Consider the following 26,658-nt stretch of genomic DNA (forward strand, 5'->3'; position numbering starts at 1 on the left):
CTGCCACACAGGCCCAGTTGACAAATAACACTAAGCTATAGTTTGTTTAATAAACCAAGAGTTCTCTCACTGACAATCAAACAAACTGTACCTTGTTTCTCTCAAACTTTGTTTCCCCCCCAACTACTCTTGCCTCGTGCCTATGTACTTTGACCACCTCACCCCAGACACTCACCAAACAGACCATAGTTTAGGAAGAGTGCTGCCTCGGACCACAGTTAGGTTTGAGATTTGGGGTTTTTTTGGCAGTAAGAAAATCATAGTTAAGATGCTGGGCAGTGTTCACACATGACACAAAGCCATGGTTTAATAAACTATACCTATCGATGATTTATCATTTATCTAAATGAGGGGCTGTAGCTGGCATACCAGCCAAAGTGGACTAAACGCACTCCTGGCTACCAAGTCTACCAGGGCTTCCACAGTCAGTGGTGAATCCAGGAGCACACACAAACTACAGACTTGGTCTTTTTAAAAGAGTGCTATCCCTTGCAGCACCAATTGTAACAACAACAAGAAGAAGAAGAACAAGAACAATTTTATTATTTCTCAGCTATTCTGGGCAACTCCCTACAGAACAGTAAAAACACGGTAAAACATCAAACATGAAAAACTTTCCTAAACAGGACTGCCTTCAGATGTCATCTAAAAGTCAGATAGTTGTTTATTTTCTTGACATCTGATGGGAGGGTGTTCCACAGGGCAGGCAGCACTACCGAGAAGGCTCTCTGCCTGTTTCCCTGTAACTTTGCTTCTCGCAGTGAGGGAACCGCCAAAAGGCCCTCGGAGCTAGACCTCAGTGTCTGGGCCGAACAATGAAGGTGGAGACGCTCCTTCAGATATACTGGGCCAAGGGCTTTAAAGGTCAGCACCAACAGTTTGATTTGGGCTCGGAAACGCACTGGGAGCCAATGAAGATCCTTTAGGATCGGTGTTATATGGTCCCAATTGTAATTATCCATTCCCAACTACTCCTAACCTTCCCATGCTGAGTGGGTAGAAAGTCTGGTGATAACTTCTAAAAGTGTACATCTAAATACGTTCAGGAGCCTGCCTGCTACTGTGAACTCTGCATTATCAAGGTTCTCAACTGTGAGGAAACTTTTAAGAACATAGAGAACCTTGATAATGCAGAGTTCACAGTAGCAGGCAGGCTCCTGAACGTATTTAGATGCACACTTTACATTAGGCAATTTCCTAATGCTACTAAAAATAGTACATGTCATTTAAGTTTTGATTCCCATCTTTTTTACTGTGTGCTCCTTTTTGTGTTTTCACCAAATCTGGACTGTAATGTTACATGTCTTTCAGAGCTATGGCTTGTCCCACTTTTTAAAACTGAGATCACATGTCCTGAGCCCTTGGGATATAGTGGGCTATAAATTAAAAGTAAACAAATACATTCTTCCAAAAAAAAAAGGTTGTTGCCAATGTGAAACAAAAGCCATTATGTGTGTGATATTAGAGGATTTCAGTCCATCCCATGCAGCTGCTGAGGCATCTGAAAAACATGGGACCAAAGATGTACTGCCAAAAATAAAAAAGAAATGTCTCTAATCTACAGCAACAATGGAATGACAAAGCTGCTAAGGCTGGTACATCCTAGCACTATGAGAGCAAAGCATTCTTTACATCAGTGAAAAGCAGCAAAATTTACAGTTTGCTTTAACTAGCAATTCAGATACAGTTCAGACAAGTTTAGCAATGTTAGCCTGCCAATTCAGATACATTACAATCCTGGATTACCATAGGTAACCAAAAGCAAGCATCACCTCCTTTTTCACTATCCCTTTAACAATTTAAAAGATCCAAAGGGAAATGCCCTGTTTGACATGAACTGTAACATCAATGTTTATTTTTTTATTTATTTGTTTTTTTATTATTTTTATTTTATTTTATTATTTGTACCACGACCATCTTACTGGGTTGCCCCAGCGATTCTGGGCAGCTTCCAACAAATATAAAAGCATAATAAAACATCAAACATCAAAAACTTCCTGATACAGTGTTGCCTTCAGATGTCTTCTAAAAGTTGTATAGTTATTTATCTCCTTGATATCTGATGGGAGGGTGTTCCACAGGGTGGATGCCACTACCAGGAAGGCCCTCTGCCTGCTTCCCTGTAAAATCACAGAACTGTAGAGTTGGAAGGGACCCTGAGGATAATCTAGTCCAACTCCCTGCAATGGAGGAATGTATAGCTATTCCATATGAGAACTGAACCTGCAACCTTAACGTTATCAGCACCAAACTCAGACTTCACTTCTCGCAGTAAGAAACTGCCAGAAGGTCCTCGGAGCTATATCTGCCCCCAAAGCCAAACTCTGTTTAAGAAATGTAGTGTTCTTCAAATATTAAGGTCTTATGACACTGAATGGAAACACAAGTGATGGAGGAACAGGTTGCAATGTTGTTCCTTTGCAAGGTTTATCTTAGGAGAGGTAAAACAGAAGAAGTGTTGGTGTATGTGCAAGTGTACAATGAAGGACACATCCATACGAGATCTCTGGATGGGCTTCTGGTTCCGCAGCCCCCATGACAGCGGAAGATCATTGGCGAAGGAAAAACAAGGATGATTGAGGATAATCATCCTTGCAAATTCGCCCCAGGGATGGGGGGGAGGGAGCTTCACTCACAGTTCGTCCGGTACCTGGCTCTCGCTCTGGTATGGAATGCGAGGGGCAGAGAGGCGCTGGGTACAAAAGCACTTCACCTGCCAAAAACCCTCCAACGCCACCATTAAGAAGCAGAGATTCTCCTGTTCATTAGAGCTTAATTGGACTAAAGTACAGGCGCATTCTAGAAGACAGGAGATCACAAACTGTGGAACAAACCAACTGCAAGGACTTTAAGGTTTGAACTTGAGATAAGACTTCATTCGGTGAAAAAGATGGTGGGGAGAGGGGAGACTACGGTTTCTTTATTTAAAGTTTTCTTCTCTGCATTTATGATTCAGCAGTCCTCCTCTGAATGTTAGTTCAAATTATATTTGTACAAGTGAGGATGGAAGAAATGGGATTATAAACACAGAATATAAAATCAAACAGAACTGTGTGTGTAAAAAAAGGAAAAAAGGAGGAAAGCTCTATTTTGCAAAAGGTTTATGATGGAAATTTAGAGCTGACTCTTCCCCATCCTTTATTATTTATGAAGTGAACTGAATAATGCTAAGAGGACTTGGAATTTAATTTAATTGGAAGCATAACTGCTCATATATTTTCAGCTGGAAGGAAGAATGAAAGGAGTCTGTGAACTGCCAAAGAACTGATAAGGTTTTTACTGAGTCATCTGCAGTTTGACAGACCGCTCTTCTTCCCAGGCTGAGAGGGAAAATGGTGACAACCATTTATTTACTGGGGCACAGTGACTTTTGCAGCTCTTGCTAAAGTTCTCAGTGTAAAACAACAAACCACGGGACAGAGCAATGGAGAAATTTCTGGAACAACAATGGGATATCAGCTCTGCCCAAAGCATAACAGCAACAATCAGGGAAAAGAAAGACATCTTACAAGGACAGGAAGAAACAAAATGAACAGAATAATTGCCACACACAGGAACAACAAGGATATAGTTTGAGTTCCTCACAAGAAAATAATCAAACCATCAAATCTAGCATGCGGGGAGGCCACTGTAACTAAATTATATACAGTGGTACCTCGGGTTGCATACACTTCAGGTTACATATGTTTCAGGTTATAGACTCCGCTAACCCAGAAATAGTACCTCGGGTTAAGAACTTTGCTTCAGGATGACAACAGAAATTGAGTAGAGGGCACCACATTATCAGTGTGACATGTTTTGGACCCTACAGGTTCTTCTTCAAAGAAATACAGATTCAGAGTTAGCAAAAGAAAAGCTGCAGTAGCACATCTAAATGTTGAATCTGTATTTCTTTCCCTGAAGAAGAACCAGTAGGGTCCAAAATGCACTGGACTAACAAAGGTCTCTCTTTTGTCTACCACATTGCCTTTTCCTTCTACTTCCAGTTCTTTTCTATTTACAGCTCTGTTTTGAATTTGCCAAGTGGAATAATTTATCATCTTACTTTGGACAGCAAAGGTGAACAAAACTATTTACAGCTTAATGAAATCTGTGTCTTAGTTCTCCTGCTGGCACGTTGCCTATATGGTACAGGGGTCACCAGTTAAAGTACAGATAGTTAAAACCCAGTGACTTCCTACAAATAACCATCACCATACCATCTCGTCTTAACTACACAGCAATGTAATCAATATAAAAGGAGCTAACTGGTTCCGCTTGAAAGGCATGCTGCGTAATATATTTCAAATAAGGAAGTTTAAATTAAACTACAATGATAACCAACAAAAACCTGCAAACAGATCAAGGCACTTGAGAGGTCGAATGCAGCACAGCAGTGTATCATATCATGATTTGCTATGAATTATAGCATTTATCTGTCATTTCTGCAATTCCTCTCTTAAGTCGATGCACACTGTGAGGCTTTATGACAAATTGCAGTTCTGAGCAGCGGTCCCTAGCATTTAGAGGCAATGGTTTTAGGGCAGTAACTATGTAATTGTGAACAAATAATATCAGCAGGTTATAGTTAGGGTATCTCTGGCTGCGACATTACTGTTTGTGCTAAATAACAGCATTTATATGACAATAACAGAATTTCCTAAGTACCTGATAGCAAACAAAACAAAACAAAAAGAAATTGATATTTCTAATCCAGCTTCATAGAAAAAAATATTCTGAAAAGTTTGAAAAGGCAGCTGGGTTTTTATTTATCTAAATGTATTATAACTTACCTTTTTATGTCATGCTAGGTTGGGAATGGGAAATACAGGTTTAAACCCCCCTTTCTCACACACAGACACAAAGCTTCACAAGGTAGTTTTGGTAACATCAGTGTCACTCAGCACTGTCTACCTTAAATGTTTACTGATGCTAAGGTACCACCATGGGCTCCTTGAAAAGGGTTGAATGCATAACAAATCATTTAAATATAGGACTTGGGCCAGGGAACCTCTAGGTGAAGTAAACGTAACATAAATACAAAACATAATGCCATTCTCCTCCCTTACAACTTTTCAATATTACAGATATTTCACAAACAAGATCTTTGCACATTCTGATTAAACAGAACTTGATCCACACACCACAGATTAATGTTTAGATCAGATCTTAGTTATCACTTACTCTTACACTTCCTGGATGTTCTGACCTGGTTCTTAGCTCAATAACAATTTAGAAACGTATCCTGAGAGAAATGTATTTAAAAGATATGTATTTAAAAGCATTATTTCATGCAGATTTTTTCAAGAAACAACAAATGCAAACGGGATACAACAGACCTTACTGGTGAAACATGTCCGAAAGTACTGGAGACAGACCAATTCATCCACTCCTATTCAATGGCCTAGTTGGCATGTCATATGAAAACCACAGTTTAATGTGAATTTGTGCTTGCTGGCACACACTGCTGAAACCTTCTCACTGCATCCCCCCACCATTACTTCTGTTGCCATGCCACCAGGAAACAAGCCAGAGTCTGGTATGTTGTGACTTCTAAACCTGGGCTCATGTTTGTTACCCCCAAACAAATCGTGAGCAGTAAGACAAAAGCAGAACTTTGGTTACTGCTCAAGCTTTGTTTGGGGAAAAACATAATTATGAGACCGGTTTGAGGCTCTAGCTTGTTTCCCATTGGCATGGCAGCACCTGGAATTGGGGAATAATGCAGTGAAGGCTTTCAGCAATGGGCATACACACCCTGCACATTCTCAGTAAACCATCATTAAATGGTTAATGTGGCTTCATGTGATGGCGGCTTAATGTGAATGTGCAGTAAGGGAAGTGGCAATAAAGAAAGAAAACAGTTATAATATCAAAATCTTGCTATTGTTGCATGCCACACCAATCTCCAAGCAGTGTGAGATTCCAGGAGTTCCAGCTGCTTATCCAGGCTCCATGTCTCCTTTTGGAACTGAGGCACAGTGGAGACTGTGGTGTCTTTATGGTATATGGTTTATTTATACGTCAACCTAAGCCTATAATGGAGAGATTCACAGCATCAACACCCCAAAAGAGTGTTATTTCTTCCATAGCCATAGCCTTGGATTCAAACAGAAATTGAACATTGTTCTCTGGCTTTCAAGCCAGCAGTTTACATCTAGGTCACATTACTGCTCAACTCTCAACTCCAAACTCTGGCTCTGCACCTCACCGGGAGGCTAGCCTGGCTTGATTAGCTTTTAACACTTGCTGGATCGAGGGATTAGAAGTCTGGCACCCCTGAACTCTGCAGCACTATCAAAGTCATGTTTAAACTTAAGCCATTAAAATCACCTGAAGAAAATATTGCCTTTGGCATGCAATACTGTGAAAAAAATGTTTTTTTGTTGAGACTGCTAGTAATCCAACACTTAATAAAAAATTCTGATGAAGAGCAGTTAGGAAACATTTCAAATAAATCAATGCCCAATAATGTTAAGCCTTTAAAAGCCTGTAAAAGAAAGATTGTGTGTGCACTATTTAAACTATGTGCTTGAAATTTCACACTCACTTCGGTACTAAAATTCTTCCCATACCTACAGATTGAACAGTTGTACATATTTCTATGGCATTTGCTCTGGTGAGAACACTTACTTTTAAAATAAGATGTGACATAGAATGTGACCATAGAATGTGACAGTAACTGCCTGCTACCAAATCTGAACATCAGCATTGTGATACCATTCCCTTGTTTGCTAAGCCATTAATGTTAAGCAAATCAACATTAATTTGAAGCCATGCAAGAACTGTGTGCTAATGCATGCAACATGAGCTCCTTCATGTCAATGCTCCCTTCCTATAGCAGAGAGCTTGTTTGTTTTTGTTATTGAAAATTGAAAAAAAATGTTGCTTTTAAAAAAAAATACCTGAAGAGCTTTCACACAGAAGAACAAAAATACTTTTTTTCTCTGCTGCCATTGAGGGCAGGGCTAAAGGGCTTAATCTACAAGAGGATTGATTTCAGCTCAACATTAGGAGAATCTTTTTGGCAGTGGTGGGTTTCACTGAAGGTCTTGGACAGTCATCTGTCCAAGATGCTCTCACTCCAGATTTTCTCCATCAAGTAAGCAAATGGACTGAAAAGCCTACAAGGGAAGAGCCTATCTAACATGATTACAGTGGTGCCCCGCAAGACGAACGCCTCGCAAGACGGAAAAACCACTAGACGAAAGGGTTTTCCGTTTTGGAGGCGCTTCGCAAAATGAATTTCCCTATGGGCTTGCTTCGCAAGACAAAAAAGTCTTGCGAGTTCCTTCGGTTTTTTTCCCTTCCCCCCCCTTTTCCTAAGCCGCTTATCAGCTGATCCGCTGATAAGCCACTTAACAGCTGATTGCTAAAAGCCGCTAAACCGCTAATAGCGCTAATCCGCTAAGCTGTCAATGGGCTTGCTTCGCAAGACGAAAAAACCGCTATACGAAGAGCCTCGCGGAACGAATTAATTTCATCTTGCGAGGCACCACTGTATATAAACAGTATATTTGAGCTAAAACTATGGTGATAAATGATAGCGAAGGGGAAACTGAAGAGCTTGCCACATCCATCTGAAAACTTTAGTGCCAATAAATACATTTTCATATAGGTTGTCCAAAATAAATTATTTGCTAGTAAAACTCTGGTTCCAATCCTTGCCTTGATATTAACAACAATTATAGCTTTACTACTGAGTTGAGAACAAGAAGCACAACTGGATTCATTAATCCTAGCATAATTAAAATATGACCACAAATTTAAATTGAGGGATTCATACTATAAAAGCAGGCACAGTTTTATTCTCTTTTATCCTAGGAGGAACAAAATAACACACCTTTGAGTACAAGCTGCCTAGCTTGACTTAGGAAATGCATGTGCTTTGAGACATCAGGGGGAAAATCTGTTTCTGATTCTAAACTTTACATATTTGCTAAGAACATTGCCAAGAAAAGAATCCAAGGAATGTCCTTACATGTATACTACACACGAGACAACTGGTGAGCAAGTCATTGATGTCTTTTAAAAAAGAGAGATGATAAATCAGCATTTCTAGTACAGATCTTTCCTCTAGGGAGCAATAACCACATGCCCTGGATTTTTCAGGGATGGCCTCCAACATAACTTCTTACTATTATTAGCAGAAAAATATTCCTCCTGTCCTCCTTCCCCAAATCCACAGCTGTAAAATATGTAAGGCTGTGGCATATGCGTCTTTAAGTGCAGTCGCAGAGCTTGCATACCTTCTTTACAGCACCCTCTGCATTTTCTTTACCATGAAGTCATTAAGTGATCTAGTCAAATAGAAGCTCTCTCTTCAACCCTGGCTAACATACTGTGTCTAATCTGACCTTACTTGAAAGTAACTTTGGAAATAAAAGAATATTTTCACCTCAACTCTCCTTTCACATTCTCCCTAATCCAGTCTATTCAGCTGCCTGATTTCAAAAAAATATAGTATTTATCAATCTTTTTCACAAAGAATAATAACAAACCTTACACAAAGTAAACATTTAGAAGGGAGCATAGCTCTGGTTCTTGTATAAGGTAAAGCCAAAGGGACCCCTGACCATCAGGTCCAGTCGTGACTGACTCTGGGGTTGTGGCGCTCATCTCGCTTTATTGGCCGAGGGAGCCGGCGTACAGCTTCTGGGTCATGTGGCCAGCATGACTAAGCCACTTCTGGCAAACCAGAGCAGCGCACGGAAACGCTGTTTACCTTCCCGCCGGAGAGGTACCTATTTATCTACTTGTACTTTGACGTGCTTTCGAACTGCTAGGTTGGCAGGAGCAGGGACCAAGCAACGGGAGCTCACCCCGTCGCGGGGATTCGAACCGCCGACCTCCTGATCGGCAAGCCCTAGACTCTGTGGTTTAACCCACAGCGCCACCCGTGTCCCACGTGGTTCTTGTATAGACATTTTAAATTCTAGCATCTAGACAGCCCTAGCATTCCAGTAGAAATGCTAGTATATTACAATATCCAGTGTGAAATATCCCCTCACAGAAGCTGAAGCTTACAGTATTACTAAATCTGCTTATGAGCTTGATTAAAATACATATGTTGTTGTATTTGCACCTGTGGGTGCACATGGAGGCCTTCATTGGCACCTACGTCCTCGTCCCTACCCCGGTGAACAGGGATTTTAAATACAACTATGAGAGTGTCTACCTGGCAAGAGCAACATGGGGGGATACCATAATGAAGGCTCCGTCATTTCCAACTGCAAACAGTCTATCCACCAATTTCCCTACAGGAATCTTTGTGGGAAAGAGCCTGCTAAGGGAGATGCAAGAGATTCCTTGCGAACACTGATGAGGGGTGGGGGGTGGGGAAGATGATACAACAGGAAGCACAAATCACTGATGCTTCCTGCTGCCTTTGCTGGTCCTCTTTGAAAGCAGTCTGAGGTCCCCGGCCACATTATTAAGGGACAAAGGAGCTAGTATTAGCATACATGAACACTTTTAAAGTGCCCGATGCAGCAAACAAAAGTGTTGTTTTTAAAGAGGTAGGTGCAGATGGATCCTTGTGAAAACATTTTGGAGGTGTAGCTAGGGGTTCAGGTCAGGCCAATAAAGAAAAGAGAGGTGTTTTCTTTTTATTTAAAATAAACAAAAATAATCCGGTAACAATAAAAATGTATTTAAAAAAGCAACAACAACTGTGATGACTTAGCATTCTGAGATCATCAGATCTGAGATCTGGGTATAGGGCAGTGTGTGTGTGTGTGTGTGTGCATGTGTGTGTGTGTGTGTGTGTGTGTGTGTTTACACACACACACACATACACATACATATACAATATGCATCACATCCCACTGAACATGTGGAAATGCCCTAGCTTACAATGAACACAGGAATTCTGAAATCCATGGTCATTAATAATAATATTTTCCTCCATTGAAAACATCATATATAATATACAGCGGTTAGCACAGAAAGAAACATAAAGAGAGCTTCTATTAGTAGCTTAACTAGTAATTTGGTTATATTTTGAAATACGTTTGAATTCAGTGCATTGTAAAAATTATTATCTTTACTTCTAGTCACATCAACAAAAAACACACACACTTAAAGTGAAGAGCCACTGATTTCTATTAACAATTACACATCTCTGAATTATTCCAATAGCAGAAACACCAAGCCTAAGGAAATTCACATATACTTTGGGCAGGATTGTTTTAAGAAATGTGAACATACTGTGTGTATGTGTGTGTGTGTGTGTGTGTGTGTGTGCGCGTGCACGCTACTACTTAATCTAAAATAAGACTCAAAGTTAATACCAAATTTTATAAAGAAACTAACTTGTAGTAATGTTGCCTCTGTCCTTGATCACATTCACGCACTTATCAACATTCACCCTGAAAAGAAATAACTGGCATAGTTTGGTTTTGCATTTATATGACAAAAAATTTCATCATTCTCTCCAGGCATTCATTAGACCTCATACTGTTTTGAAAATAATTAAATGAAGGTATTGTCTGACAGATCCTATTAACTAGCATGGTCAGTGCACATGCTTCATCCAATAAATTGTTCCTAAAGTTCCTACAACACAGACAATGCTTTTTCAAATGCTTGGTAGGCTCAGCAAATTGAAACCTACAGAGCAAGCTTGCTCTTTTGTATGGGAAAGGATTACACATAGCATTCGAAGGATTCCAAGCAGGAACGAGTCTTCTCCCTGCTAATAAAGCACAAAGGCTTATGTAGATCTGTGCTGCCCTCTGACTCAAGAACAAGGCTAAAGATTAAACTTCTCATAAACTTCTGAGAGTTGTAAAAGAGGGCTGCTAGCCTGTGATTGTGGGGGCGGGGCAGCAACAGCTATACAGGAGAGTTGCATAACTTCCAAAAAGTCCCCTTACCTTTCAGGCAAAACATCCTGGGACTGTTCCATGGAGGGAAGTGAAAGGGTCCTGTTTGCAGAGAGTGCAGTGCACCAGTGCTAGGTACAGCTGTTCCCCAGTCCTCCCCATTCAAGCGCACAGCCGAGAAGCATGGCAGCGAGCCAACTCCTGCTGCTATAGGAAGCTGCTGCCCAACCCACCGATTTCTAAACAACACTGTGGAACGTCCCCATCTCCCACCTCCTCTCATTCCAAAAAAGAAAAAGGGGGGGGGGGACCCAGCCACTCTATTTAAGAAGGGAGAGAAAGACAACTGCGCCTCTTCAACCACGCCTAGCACAGTACAAACCTAAATACATTTGTTTTATCTCCCTTGTCAGCGCTTTCGCACTGAAAGCAGCTCATATTCATCTACTGGTCAGCATCAGGAAAAATAAATCACCCTTAATCTACCTCAGCAGTTTCCTATGAATTGCCAAATTCTGGCTCTTTGTAACTTTTTTTTGTAATTGCTCTGGAATGTGTTACTTTTGAAGTGCTTTATTTGGCTAGTTTTCATATTGTATGCATGTGAGCACACACAAAGAGAGGCTTATGGTGCAAGTAAGGAAAACAAACAATCAAGAGCCAATTGTTATTACACTTGAATGTCACCAATGGTTTCCTGCAAACCTAAGGTGTCCTGTGAAAATACTAGAACTAGGCACAGCCCAAACAGGAACTTAAGCACACTTTAAAAATCACTGTTTGTCCCAGGTTAGCCTACTGTTTTTGCATATTGTTGATTATGCCTTGAACTGGATTTGGGATGTTTCATTGACTTTTTTGTACTTCTTTTATTGGCGGTATTCTATATCTGTGATAACAACAAAAAATTTTTTTTAAAAAAGACGAGCCATTTTGTTCTCCGAGTAAAGTTGAAACTACACAAAATAGTGGTAGAGCCTTCTTTTCATGCTCACTAACGGTTCCTTGCCATCCTGGAAAAAAGTGCCAAGTGGGGTGCAGCAGTCAAGTGGGGCAGTCAAGTGGGGCTGTTGTTGATCAACACCGTTGGGGTGGCGCTGTGGTCTAAACCACAGAGCCTAGGGCTTGCCGATGAGAAGGTCAGCGGTTCGAATCCCCGCAACAGGGGATTCAGTCCCTGCTCCTGCCGACCTAGCAGTTCGAAAGCACGTCAAAGTGCAAGTAGATTAATAGGTACCACTCCAGCGGGAAGGTAAACGACGTTTCTGTGCGCTACTCTGGTTCGCCAGAAGCGGCTTAGTCCTGCTGGCTACATGACCTGGAAGCTGTATGCCGGCTCCCTCGGCCAATAAAGCGAGATGAGCGCCGCAACCCCAGAGTCGGCCATGACTGGATCTAATGGTCAGGGGTCCCTTTACCTTTACCTTAAAGGATTTGGATGAAGGAATTGAGGGCATGCAAATGACACCAAATGGGGGGGGGGGTAGCCAATGATGAAGATAGAATTGGGATTCAAGATGACCTTAACAGATTAGAAAACTGGGCCAAACCTAACAAAATGCATTTCAATAGGGACAAATGTAAGATTCTGCACGTAGTCAGGAAGAATCAGCCGCACAAATATAGGAAGGTGAACACCTGGATTGCCAGTGGATTGCCAGGACATGCAAAAAGGAACTAGGGGTCTTAATAAACCACAAGCTTAACAAGAGTCAACAGTGTGATGCAGCAGCAAAAAAAGGGAAAGCTATTCAGCAAAAGTATAGTGTCCCTGTCAAAAGAAATAACAGTCCCGCTCTATTCTGCCTTGGTCAGACCACACCTCGAGTCCTGTGTCAAGTTCTGTGGAGCACAATTTAAGAATGTGTGCAGAGAAGGGCAACCAAGATGATCAAGGGCCACATGGAAGATGGAGCAAACTGGCTTTCTCCTGCTCTGGAGGCTTGGACCCGAACCAATGGCTTCAAGTTACAAGAAAGAGATTCTGACTAAAAATCAGGAAGAACTTTCTGGCAGTAAGAACTGTTCAATAGTGAAATGGATGCCTACAGTATGTGGCGGACTCTCCTTCATTGGAGATTTTTAAGCAGAGGTTGGATGGCCAACCACTTGATGAGTTCTAGTTGAGATTCCTGCATTGCAGGGGTTGGACTAGATCAGGCATAGGCAAACTCAGCCCTCCAGGTGTTTTGGGACTACAACTCCCATCATCCCTAGCTAACAGGACCAGTGGTCAGGGATGGTGGGAATTATAGTCCCAAAACATCTGGAGGGCCGAGTTTGCCTATACCTGACTAGATAAACCTCGGGATCACTTTCAACTCTATAATTCTATGATTCTATGAAAAGTTGTGCAACATGAGGCAATGGGTGGGAAAGGATACTTAATTTTTCCTCTGCCTGCCTGCCTGCCTCCCTCCCCATTTTTACCTACTAAAGCCCATTCCCAGTCTCATTCATTGTCTCCCATCTCTGTCCCAAAAGAAGCACTATATAACATAATACTAATGAGTGATACAGTGTGTATATGAGCAGTTTCTATGATATTACCATATACCTCAGAATGTCCATGTCTTTATAACTAAAGTTTAGAACCACAATGGAAAAAAAATCATAATGAAAACTTTTCATACCGCTTGAGGGTGAAAAAACCAACACCTTCAAAGTGTTTAACATAAGGAATAAAACAGTTACATTATCAGGTATTTTGATCATGAAATTTTCCAAGGCCACACACCTTTCCAAAGCCAGCAACAACACTCTTCTCCACTTGCGAGTCCCTACAATTGGTATATAGAAGAAGATTGCCTCCAACAGTGAACATGAAAACATAGCCTTATCCTCCATGAGTTAGTGTAATCCTATTTTAAAGCTATCCAAATCTTGTCGGAATCATGCTTACCTCACAAAAAAACTTCAGGAGTTGGCAGCCCTGTGAAAACTCCCACAAAATGGCCCTCTATATAACTAGAAAGTGCACATGCATGTAAAAGCACAAATTGTTTTATTAGGGGAAATCAATACGCATTTTTTCCAAATTGAGATATTCACTGATAAAAACAAGTACACCATCTCACAAGGCCACTCCAGAACCTTGGTGAACCAAAGAAAGGAGGAAGATTTCAACACAACATTCAAAGGTACACATCTGAGGACATACCAGGAAAATCCTCTCGTGATAACCCTTCTTTCTATGCTCCATCTGCAGAAGCATCAGTTTCTCACAGAAGACTCTGAAGCAGACTCTATGGTCATGAATGCAGTTCCCCTGTCCCTCTCAGCTACTCAGAGGTTGGCTGAAACCAGTGGTGTCAGAAGTGGGAGTGTGGAAGTAGTTACAGTCATGTGGGCCTTGGGACTGTGACAGCAGAAAGGGCACAGGAAAATATATGGGTTTCAGAGATGTGATCATGGGTTAGTGCTTTAATGGGGACTATTTGCTGTGATATGTGAAGGGCTACTATAATAATAATAATTTCTTGTGAGTTTAATGCTGTTAAAAAAGAAAGGAAAAGTGCAGATAATTTGCTATGCTACTTCTCTGGGAAGTTGTCCAAAACATTACAGTTTGCACATGCACCAACACACAGTGTTGGAATAAGCATTTGGATCAGAGCCATTGGAGTTGGCTAAGTCCAGTCTTTTAAAAATGTGTTCATTAATTACCTGGAAGAGAAAAATAAACAACACATTAATGATGTTCCTAGGAGACAATAAGCTGGGTTGAAGCTGTGAAGACCAGTACAAATCTTTAAGTAGCCATCCATAAGTGAAATGACAGTGAATGTTTAGAGGATAAAATGTAACATAATAAAAACTGAACAAAACAGAGACCTAAAATCCAGTAAGATTTTTTGCGAGGAAAAATTAGGATAAAAATTGCCTTGGTAGCATGCTCAACATGACCTGCAATTATCTATCACCATCAACAGCTTTTGTTTGGTCACAGTTAGGTAACTAACTGTGGATTTTAGTGTTGTTGTTTTCTATAATACAGGTATGCATTCATGAAGCTTATAGGACTAGTATACGTATTTAAAAGCATTTTAGCAATGACTGAAGAAGCCCTTCTTCAAAAAAGAAGCCAGCTCCGTTACACTAGTGTGAACAGTGGGGTTGCTTTTGTGACCAGCCTGATTTGCAGTAGTTGAAGAGTTCATGATGTCTTATCTCCATGCCCTGAAGAAATTCACCCACTACCTACTATTATGGCATACCCATCAACAGTCCTGATTTGATCGGGACATCCTGGAATTACAGAAGCCATCCCAGCTTCTGATTGGATGTCCCATAGAACAGAACATGTTGGCAGCTGATAAGCCCAGGCTTTCCTGAGTTGCTTGGGTGTTCTTTGTGAGTTATGTGCACTGTATCTGGGAAGTTCCACTAGGTGCAAATAGCAAGGTAACATGGTTTAGTATTCTGGGTGGCCATACCACAATTATGGCTACATCACAACAATAACATGCTCTTTGTCTACAGCTTTCTTAAAGTGAAACCTGAAGGTTTTCATATTATTATATAGTTTTGAACAAAGATATGGTATAAAGATACAGTAGATTTCAGTCCAAAAGACTGTGGTCACATCTACATCTTACATTTAAAGCACATGACTTCCCCCAAAGAATCCTGGGAACTGTAGTTTGTTAAGGGTGTTGGGACTGTACTCCTGTGATAGGTAAACTTCACTACCTAGCATTCTTTGAGAAGAGCCATCTGTCTCAAATGTGTTTTAATTGTATGGTGAGGATGAGACCTGGGACCTTAGGGTAAAGGGACGGTAATAAATAAAGTAGTGATATGCATAAATGTGTCTATATTTTAGGATGTGGTAGTAAAATAATAGAATTGTAGAATTGAAAAGGACCACGAGGATAATCTAGTCCAACCTGTGCAAGGCAGGAATCTTTCACCCAACGTAGGTCCCACAGTTCTGAGATTAAGAGTCTCATGCTCTATCGACTGACCTATCATTAGGACTTCTCTATTCCTATCCAACTTTAACTTACCCCATTTTTCCACAAGTAGCCTCTAGGTCTGCCACTACCCACCACTTTTTAAATAAGAACAGGTCAAACAAAAGCCATCAGGCGTACAAAGGGTAATGCCTCAGAGAGCTTGTGATAAGTCAAGAAAGGTATGTGCAAGCTCACAGTTCCAAACAGGTTTGTAAGTTTCAGCCCAAGGCATTCCCTATTTGTGCAGATATGGTGAAATTTTGAGCCAAGTTCGAAGGCACAAGAGAATAATTATAGTTTCTTCTTCCCCATGTTCTGTTTGTAGGGAAATGCTGCATTTTTGACTTTGTAATTTTGTTACATTATAGAAGTGAAACTAAAGTTGTCATAGTACTACTGTTGCCGATCTTTTTAAAATGTTGGTTTGTATGACTTCCTGTTTTGAACATGCTAGCGGTAGCCTTTAATGTTTCAGCCCTGTGGCCTACCTTTAACACAAACATGCATTAAAGGATTCATTTGCTACTTCCCCCCCCCATACATCTGCATTGTAGGAGGTCAGGTTGTGACCCGGTAATGGGTTCCAATCCACTAACTGACAACCAATGTGCTAGGCTAATTTATGTGGCTGAAGTGAAATTGAGAAATGATGTAGATAAGGTGCTAGCGCTAATACATATGATCACATGCCCTCTGACCTCAGTCTCTCCTGGCTTACTAAATCTAGCAGAGGGTTGACTGGTTGGGTCCAGAGCACGGTTAATGCTTCCTTGCGTAAGGGTCCCTGCTGCCTTGAAACTGGCCATAGACCCCTTAGACTGGAACAAGTATTGCAGTCACAAACACTCAATTTTGGGGGAAGGTGGTGGAGAGGGTTGTGGTGGGGCAGCTACAAGCATTCTTGGATGATGCAGACTATTTAGATCCATTTCAATCTGGATTGAGGCCTGGCCATGGGATTGGGTTTGATTGGTCACCATGAGAGATGACCCCTGTAGAGAGCAAGGAAGGGGGAATGCAACCTTGTTCTTGTTTCTTATTTTGCTTGTCAGATTTTCATACCATTAATTATGGTATAATACTAGGCTAGCTCTGAGAGGTTCCAATTTTACCTTCAGGACCATGTCCAGAGAGTTATTGGGAGACTGCTTTTTAGCTCCCTGGCAGCTGTGTTACCGGTTACTGCAGAGCACCATCTTATCTGCAATGCTATTTAATATCTATATGGAGCCACAGAAGTGGTTGTTTGGTGTCTGGGAACAAGTCGCCATCAGTATGCTGATGACACCGAGTTCTATTTCTCCATAACATCTGAATTGGGAGAGCCTGGATGCGGTGGTGTGATGGATGAGAGAAAAGCAAGCTGAGGTGAAATTCTGGCAAGATGGCGGCACTATGGATGAGTAGTTCCCATGACTTAACTGCACTTAACTACAGTGTAAGAAAAAGTATGACAGTAATCTACCAAATCTGCTAAATGCATAACTACAACAAAAAAAGCACAGCCATCCATATACCGGTACCTCATTTATATTTAGACACATGCCAAACCAAAAGAGTAGGGCAAGCAGACAAAAAATGCAAGGGAAGGAAGAAATGGAGACAGCGATCATCATTTGAGATTTATACCAGCAGGAAAAGGCCTTTCTTTTGCCCTGGGGATGGGTCAGCAGGTGCAGCTAATCAGGCAAAGTATATTACTGTCCCTGACCGTGTTGTCTTCCAGCAGGGGAACATGATTTAAGTTGGTAATCATTAAATCAGGCCTGCCAATTTAAAAGCATGATCCTTTAACATATGGCAAATAGACGTGCTCCATCTATCACATGTCTAATGGTGAACCACACAAACACACATTGGAAAAGCCAAGAAACCTACTGCTATTACAAAGTTAATCATACAACATGGAGGCACTTAAAAATTACTTGCCTATCATGCTCTTCTTAAATATCTAATGCTTAATAATATTCATATTGGTCTCCCTGGGCCATCCAGTCATTAAACAACCATATCAATGCTCAGTGGTATAGCAGTACCTTTTTTTTTGAAGTAAAGGAGCTCATTATGACTGCCCAGCTAGCTATCTACACTCCCAAGGAGAGTCCAAAAATGCAGACAGCTGTACATAGACACACAGAACAGCAGCTCTACCTAACACCCAAATTTATTAAGATCAACATGACTGCAATTTAAGCTAAGAACAAGTTAAATCAGATCTATACACAGAATATTTCTATATAGGAATTTTTATACTCAAGCATTCTGCTAAGGGACATTTTTGAAAGAAATCTTAACGTTCAAAGGAATCAAACAAAAACAAATCACTATGTCCAGCTAAGATACAACCTAAAAGTAGCTTTAAAAAAAAACTAAAAAAAAAATTCCTAGAATTCTGAAAACTCTTGGAATGCCAGTGCCCAATTCCAGCAGTTGTATGAATAAATCACAGAGAGAACAGTATTGACATGCCAGTTTCTAAAAATATGAGGGGAAAGCACTAATACTGCTAATTTAGTTGAGAGGATATATTTTTCCAAGCATATTCCAAATTTAACATGCTGATAACAGTCCAAATCAAGACTGAAATATACTCTTTGAAACCACCGCAAGCATAACCCATAGTTTTAGCATGTCTAAGTTAACATTTATTGTCAATACAACATAATTATCCAAACTAGCCATGTGATTATGGCATTGCATACCAAACCACAAGTACTTATTACTCTGGAATTTTAAGCAATTGCTAGCATTAAAAATGATTTGAGTTTTGAAATTTGCATCAGATGGGTGTGGGCACATAAGGGAAGGAGGGGCAGACAAAACTATTCCCTACACAGTTTTGCAAATGGGAGAGGGAGCATGTGGCCCTCCAAATGTTGCCAGACTACAGTTCCCATCATCCATGACCACTGGGAATGCTGGCTGCGGCTGATTGGACTGGAGTCCAATAACTGCTGGGGGTTCTCCATCCCTGCTGTTATCAACATTATGTACTTTCCTAAATTTACAACTTAATGACAGAAACCACATATGAATTGAGTTCCAATAGTTGTTATAATCCACTTATGTAGCTTATTATCGATATGTACAGATCCAAAAGTTTCGGCTGGCCTTGCTGAACAAGCACTTGTCAAATGCCTGACTACCTTCTTCTTTGACCACCAGCTCCTGCCCCCACGGCTTTTACCCAGGATAAAATTGGCAGAGAAGTAGGTGTGCTGGTAAGTGTGCTGGCTTGAGATGATGTTTACTGAAGGCACCCCTAGTGCTTTCAGGCAGCAGTGGCCAACCTTCCTTGTCCCCATCCTCTGCTCATCTTCCCTATTCAGACAATGAAAGGGCAGTGTAGAAGGTTGCCAATGTGGCCAAGCATCTTCAGGGTTTTCCACCAAACAACCTGAACCCCACCATGCTGCTGTCAAAAACTCCCTAGCTCTCCTCCCAACTTTGGGGTGTACTCGACTGACTTACTTCAAAGTCCAGCTGCTCATCACCTTCACCAGACAACAATGGCACACTGAGAAAAGCAAATAGAACTGCTGAATCTTTAACTACTGGTCTTACTTAAAGGTGTGGTTCAGATGCAATGATCTTGGTTCACTACACCATACTTTACTAGACCACAAACAAGCACTGGGGGGGGGGGGATATTCAACGACGTTTTATTCAAAGCAGACCCACTGAAATTAATGAGCATGACTAAGTCTGTTAATTTCAATGGGTCTACTGTGAATAAAACCACCTCTCCTCTTTTCCTTTACCTTTCTCTCACTTTTAACCCAGTTTCTATTTCATCTGAAGTTGAAAACTGACTTAAGCTCCTACTTCAAGTCAGGATTGCAAATCATGGGTTGGTTCAGTTTCCATGCCAGGGCTGTAGTAAGAGCTTAACTCACATATTCCCAGTTTAGATGTATCAGGAAACTTTTACATCTGGAGATATAATATAAAAGGGGATATATAACTGGGAATATAAAAGCTGTTCTTCATCTTGAACCAATGACTCCTTATTCCTGCATAAAGACCTTAAGAAATTACAGTAGCTGAAGTCATATACAGTGTTACCTCGGGTTAAGTACTTAATTCGTTCCGGAGGTCCGTTCTTAACCTGAAACTGTTCTTAACCCTGAAGCACCACTTTAGCTAATGGGGCCTCCTACTGCCGCCGTGCTGCCGGAGCACGATTTCTGTTCTCATCCTGAAGCAAAGTTCTTAACCTGAGGTACTATTTCTGGGTTAGCGGAGTCTGTAACCTGAAGCGTATGTAACCTGAAGCGTATGTAACCTGAGGTACCACTGTAGTACCTGGAAGTCTTACAACACAAGCAATATTCTAAACAGCAGTGAAAGGGAGTGTAATGGGGGTAGGACAGAGCAGGGAGGGTGTGGAACTGGGAGGAGCAGGCTTTTACATGCTCTGCTGATGCATGCGGGGGGTCAGGAACACAACCCCCGTGCAAAATGGTTGTTGCCTGTATTAAATAAAGCAGGTGGCAGCCAACAGATACCTCAAACCAGTGCTTAACACAGAACACAAGTTGGATTGATTTCATTACACATACATTTGATTAAGGGAAGCAAAGTCATTATGGTGTATTTATTTTTGCTCTGCAAAAATTTGCCTGTTTCCATTTTTTCCGGTTTACTAAATGCATACCTCATAAAATAGCTTAGATATAGCCTCCTCTCCCTACCCCACCACTAGCCCAAAGATTCATCTCAATGGCTATCAACAGCAACCTATTTCTCCCTTTTCACAGTTCTGCAGCACTTGAAACCACGTCAAATTTTACTAAATTCTCAAGAAACGATTCTCTTCAGAAAGGAGTACTGTATGTAGACTGTCACAGGCAGACATCTCAGATTTTATGGAAACCGCAATTCTCCATGGCTTCCTGGTACATTTATATTATCTGCACGAGACAAAATGAATGTAAAAGATTGTCATGTATGACATCTATAGGCCATAGACTTTTACATGTCTATAGCAATATTCAGTTATAGATCTTATAATTCAGATATATTACAAGCAAAATCAAGTGCACAAACTCACTTGGTCCAACCCATATCCAGTTTTTTAATTATCCTTCCCCTGCTACACACTAAAAAAAACCCCCAAACCTAATTTAAAAAAAATAAAAATCCGCCATGCACTGCAGTCTCTATTATTACAAGTGATTCAAGCTTTTATAGTTGCTGTCCAATTACAGGGGGGAAATGATTCTCTCCTCCCATCCCTTACTGTGCTCTGTACAATGGACTTCTTTATTTTATATAAGTCGAGTGTAGAATAATGCTGCAATCAAAATCAATGCACTATGTTCACACACCCCTCCCCCCCCCACTGTCTGTCTGTGTGAATGCTCATTAAAAGAAAAACTAGGCCTTACAAGAAAGGCTAGAGGAATTGTAATGAACAAGAGAGAACATAAATCTTACTAGGACAATACATAACATACCGATGTGTAACATATTACACATGAGAACATTTGTTTTGCCATCCCTTTAAAATTAAAAACAAAAAAGTAAACTGCCTACAGAAGATCCATATACAATTTTTGAAGTATGGAAGCAGCAGTGTTCAAGCAAATAAGCTATTATCTGGGTTTATCCTCATAGTACTCTGGCAAATCTTGAATAAATTGTCTCCTTCTCTCCCTATTCCAATTTTTGTGTTTTTGAACTTAAATTCAAGCCACAGTTTTCTGTCCAAAATCAGTAAAATTGTCAAGAGAAAATTAAAGCGAACACTGGCTTGCCTACCATGCTTTCTCTATACTGTATATAGTAAACTCTTAAAGCAGAGGGCAGCTGCACTAATTTGCTCACTCTCAATCAGCACTAAAACTAATGTAACATTTTTTTCCAGCAAATGTATAATTTATTCATACAATCTGAAAAAATGCACTACAAATTAAAAGTGGTGCATATACCTATTTTTTTATTACTACTATTGGCATGCCAAGCATCAGTGCACAATCAGTGTTGGGGTGCTTTAAAAAGAGGGACAAGTGTTTGTTGATCCTTCATTTATGCCAAAGTTTTTATTTATTTTTTAAGACTAGCTTGCAACTTAGCGGTCAGTCCCATGAATGGGGATCTTGTTCAGAAGATATGAACTCTTCAAAGGGGGGAACACTGGAAGAGACTGATTAATTACATTTGTAGATGTACCTTTCTTTCAAGAGCATGTGTGCATTTCCTTATATTTCCGTTTTATTTTCAGAACTTTTCAGAACAACGCATTGAAGTGAATTAGACTTGAAAAGCAGTCCAATTATTAGTTTTATGGTTCTGCGAGTTTTATATCCAAGTGTGGATTTGAACTTTCAAGTTTCCATGCACTAAATCCACTATATCACATGGGTTGGGTGTTTTTTGGGCTATTTTTCACAAGAGAAATAACCTCCCATCACCTTTGCATGCATTACTCAGACTTGCCATTCTCATCTGTAGTTGCTGTTCTTTACCCAACCAACTCTAGTCCTAAGGTTTTTCCGCTTGACTTGGGAATTTCCTACAGCCAGGACTACAACGAAGTTACACTGGGAGTTTCCCATAGTGTGGTAGACTTGCCTTAGGGCCCTTGTGTAACCTAATGCTCTGAGCTCACAAACAGACCTTTTAAAGGAATCATATGAGAAAGCAGATGAGAAAGATTAGTCATCTATTGCAGTTTTCTGCTGATGAATCAGTGCACAGGACACAAGTCTAGGATCCTGTTGCAAACGTGTCCATGAAACATTGATTCCTCCATGTAATGTTCCTATATAGAGGTACTTGTGATTGGTCCAAACCTGGGCCATGAAAATACTCTCAAGATGCTTAAGCAAGAACTCCTTTCTTAATGCAGCCTTATTTACATAGGCCAGCTGCTAATGTCTTTTGTTGAAAATAATCAACAGTTTTTAACCCGATTTGAGTAAAGATCCAAAGGTTTCACAAGGAGTAGCAATGAATTTCACATTGGCCCTGGTACAGTGCAAGTCACTTATAGCAGACTAATCTGCACAGAATACACATTGCCAGGCCACTTTACTCCTTCGAAGTTTCCCCCTGGGAGCCCCATAGTTTTGAGAGGTTTAACCAAACACCTCTCCATACTGCCAAAACTTTAAAAGGCTTTTCAACTTCCAAATGTAAACATAGCACAGGGCAGCTCAGTAGATAATCACACCTAATTGAGTAGTTAGCTTCACATAAAGGGACAAGAATGTAGGCATCATTAGCTTGCTGTGTTCTAATTCAGTTTCAGTGTATGATTATTGAGGTTTGGCTGGACTAACAGTGAATGTATTTAAGAAGAGAGCACTCATAATTAAAGGGTGCGTCCCAACTAAAAAAACCCTCACAGTATCCTTTACTCATAAGAGTGACATCCAAGGGTCACAGAGCCTGAAATTTCAGGTCTGACTTTATCAGCTGTCACTGGAAACTTACTCTCTCCCACCCCTACTCAGATCTGTTGAACAAGAGAGGAACAAAACAGAATAAAACCAGACCATAAGAGTACCTATCAGGGACACAGAAGGGGATAATCATCTCAGAAATTGCTGGCACTTCTATTAGCTAAAGGGTAACGGGACCCCTGACCATTAGGTCCAGTTGTGGCCGACTCTGGGGTTGCGGCGCTCATCTCACTCTATAGGCCAAGGGAGCCGGCGTTTGTCTGCAGACGGGTCATGTGGCCAGCATGACTAAGCCGCTTCTGGAGAACCAGAGCAGCGCACAGAAAGGCTATTTACCTTCCTGCCAGAGTGGTACCTATTTATCTACTTGCACTTTGATGTGCTTTCGAACTGCTAGGTTGGCAGAAGCTGGGACTGAGCCACGGGAGCTCACCCCGTCGCGGGCATTCGAACCGCCGACCTTCTGATTGGCAAGTCCCAGGCTCTGTGGTTTAACCCACAGCACCACCCACATCCCTGTCACTTCTATTAGCCATCCATAAAAGTACAACAAGCTTCAGAGCAAAAAACACCACTACCAAAGCCAAATCCAGTATCCAGGTAAGGTTCTTGCTGCCCTGAGGCCCCCTTCACGAACGTATGCAGCATTAAAACAACATGTTCTCCCATTTTCACTTTCTACACCAAGAGCAGGATGCTTTAAAAAAAAGGACTTTTGGTCTGATCCAGGAGGTTGTTCTTCACGAAAACTTTATAAAAGTACCTTACTACCACCCACAATGCACCCTTTTAAAACCTACTTTTGAGCATTGGTGTGCTATTTGCTCACTGGTTTTTTATGGAGTCTACTATTTCCAATGGAAGTGTCAACAAGCTGCATCCAACAGGACTATCACCTGCTAAGCACAGAAGGCTATCAGGAAGACAATCCATCACCATCTGATGGACTACTTGGTAATGCACTGGATTATATGTTCTTTCAAAATCTGCCAAAATGGATAATGATTACTTCAACATGCAATGAACCTCATGCATCTGTACTGCCAGGTTCTGATTAAATATCGGGCATACTTCCAAAATACATATGATTAGTAAGATAGAAGAACCGGTATATAGCTAGGGTTTGAGAAGGGACTAAGAGGAGGATCAGGTGATAAAAGTCCCCACAAGCTGAGTGCACCACAACAGTATGATACAACATGAGTGGGTGCTTCTGGTGATAAGTGTGCAGGGTCGTGCTGTGTAAAAAGTCTATTTCACTGTCTGTAGAATTGCACAGAATATATGATATATCTGCATAGCAAAATACAGGCAGATCAGCAGCTACTACTGCTATGTCATCACCATTATCAACATATACATGCCCATTCCCTTCTTCCCGCCTTGCAGCACATTTCATGCCCCTACAACAGGTGGAGAAGGGGGGAAAATCCTTTTTACCTTTTGCTTTATGACACCCACCCTTACGTGCACAAGCTTTCTGTTCATCTCTGTTCTACACATATCCATCTAGCCCTACCACCACCCCATGCACTCCAAAAATGTATGGAAAATAAATTACTTTGGTAAAACCATAGTTCTGCTTTGTTTTAACCCATTTATACAGTTGTAAATCTCTATGCAACTCCTTGCTATGGGCTGGACAGTTATCACAATACAGCTGCCATGTTAAGAAGCCTTGATATGAGAACACTGTTTCCGATTGGTGGGAATGAGGGCTTTGAGTAGCATACTACAAAGCAGAAGGATACACTATGAGGAAAACACTTGCCACAGAGACCTAAAGGTCAAATGAAAGGCAGCATGTGGGGAAAACGGAAGGAGGGGGAAGGGATTTAATTAAGTAAAAGATTATAAGCAATAATACAATTAAATGATTAACTGCATATTTGAAAACAAAAAAAAATCACCGTTTCTGTGCTGGGGTCTGTAGGTCCAGCTCTCATCCTCTTCTACCTGCTGCCCACATATAGATGTGAGTTCACCATCGCTGCGAAACAGCCTTTTTGTCTGCTTAGACAAGGTAGAGAAGTTTATCCAGCTCACAGCACGCGAGAGGGATCCTGGATTAGGTTTCAACCGGAATGACTTTGAGGCACTTTCTTTTTTCATTTCTCCCCCCAATAAATAAATAAATCCACTGGAATATGCAACTTTCAAAACCACCCTTGTAGCCTTCTCCTTTTTCTTTTTATCTAATATAAAATAACCATGTTTCTTTAAACTTAAAGAAAACACATGCACTGTTTAAATCTGCATGGCGCACAGAACCAAGCGATTGTGCCTGTACAATTCCCGGAGGCTGCTTCTGCCTACAGTACTTTGTGAGCTGCCAAACAAAACACAGCGGAAGAAAGAAAAACACCACGGCACCCTGAAAACAACCTTCAGATGAGGATTGTGTAGAAGCACAACACCGAGGGACACAGCTTTCCGTTTTTTCCAGGTTTCAACCAAAGTCCATCTCCTCTGCTCAGTAACATTCTCCACCGATATGCTTGTAATCCAGCCTTCTGTTCTATCACATTTTCTTTAAACAAAAAAACCAGCTTCTTGGATCAGGGAGATGGGAGATGTACATGCTGCTAACAAGTTGCCAGACCAGGATACAAATTGGAACAGCTTTCTCTTTTCTGCAAGGAAATGGCACTGCCATTCTGATTCTTAAGTCCGTCCATCCTGTTTGCCCTTAAATGAAAAGCCTGGGGAACAATCTTCAGAAGGATTCTCTTTAACAATAAAAGAGACTGCCTGGCTAAAGCAATCGCTTAGGATTAGGGTGAAATATGATAGGCTCTCTCTCTCTCTCTCTCTCTCTCTCTCTCTCTCTCTCTCTCCCCCCCCCCAAAGGCACAGCTGTAGAAGCAGCAAACTCCTCCTTTCTGTGGCAGACAGCTAACAGCAGTGCAAACTTCTGAGCAAGGAAGATAACTCAAGGGCACCTCAGCCAACTTATACAAGGAGCAATAAAAAGCTCAAATTTAAGCGGCACATGATGTTTTATTTTACAATGGGCACACATTACACATAGGAAAGATGTTGTAAGTCTGTAAAACACTGCTAGTTTTACTGGTGGGGAGAACGAGAGCTACAAACAAACAGGAAGTTTTCAATATACAGTTACATACATGACTTTTCTCCTATACTTTCCTATTACAAATTTCACTTATGCTATGTTTTAAACACCTTTGCTTTTCATTACAGAAGCACACAGATAGGATTGCCATTGTTAAATTAGATTAAATGCTTGATAAGCAAATTAACTACTGAATTCTATATAGCACATTGTATTCAGTTTTCCTGAAACTGTTGGAGGAAGTCTGCATGAAAAGAGTGAGAAAACAACACAAAATTCCAATGTACCCCCATCCCCCCATGAAAGAGCCAAGGATTGCAAGATCAAATACACTTTGACCACTTTCTCAGAATGTGATCCCATGGAGCTAATAGTTTTTATTTAGGGGTTTTCTCAACAAAAGCACTATA

At 40.9% G+C, this 26,658-nt stretch overlaps 1 protein-coding gene across 7 annotated transcripts in view; it reads right to left on the minus strand.

Annotated features, from left to right (window-relative positions):
• The window catches only part of NHSL1 (NHS like 1), a 137,709-nt gene that overhangs the window by 65,003 nt on the left and 46,048 nt on the right, over positions 1-26,658 (minus strand). Inside the window, exons 1-2 of one of the 7 annotated variants that reach the window (XM_053382040.1) lie at positions 10,857-11,051; positions 10,294-10,349 (exon numbers count right to left, since the gene is read on the minus strand). The exons of 3 other annotated variants lie outside the window; for them this stretch is intronic. In XM_053382040.1, coding sequence (XP_053238015.1) covers positions 10,294-10,349; positions 10,857-10,888 — 88 coding nt within the window. In that variant the 5' untranslated portion in view covers positions 10,889-11,051. Of the gene's footprint in view, positions 1-10,293; positions 10,350-10,856; positions 11,052-25,082; positions 25,943-26,658 lie in introns of those variants that run through there. 3 more of the 7 variants (XM_053382041.1, XM_053382036.1, XM_053382035.1) reach the window with 3 other exon arrangements.

Source organism: Podarcis raffonei, chromosome 3 (genome assembly GCF_027172205.1).
Source record: "Podarcis raffonei isolate rPodRaf1 chromosome 3, rPodRaf1.pri, whole genome shotgun sequence".
NCBI classification, from domain to species: domain Eukaryota; kingdom Metazoa; phylum Chordata; class Lepidosauria; order Squamata; family Lacertidae; genus Podarcis; species Podarcis raffonei.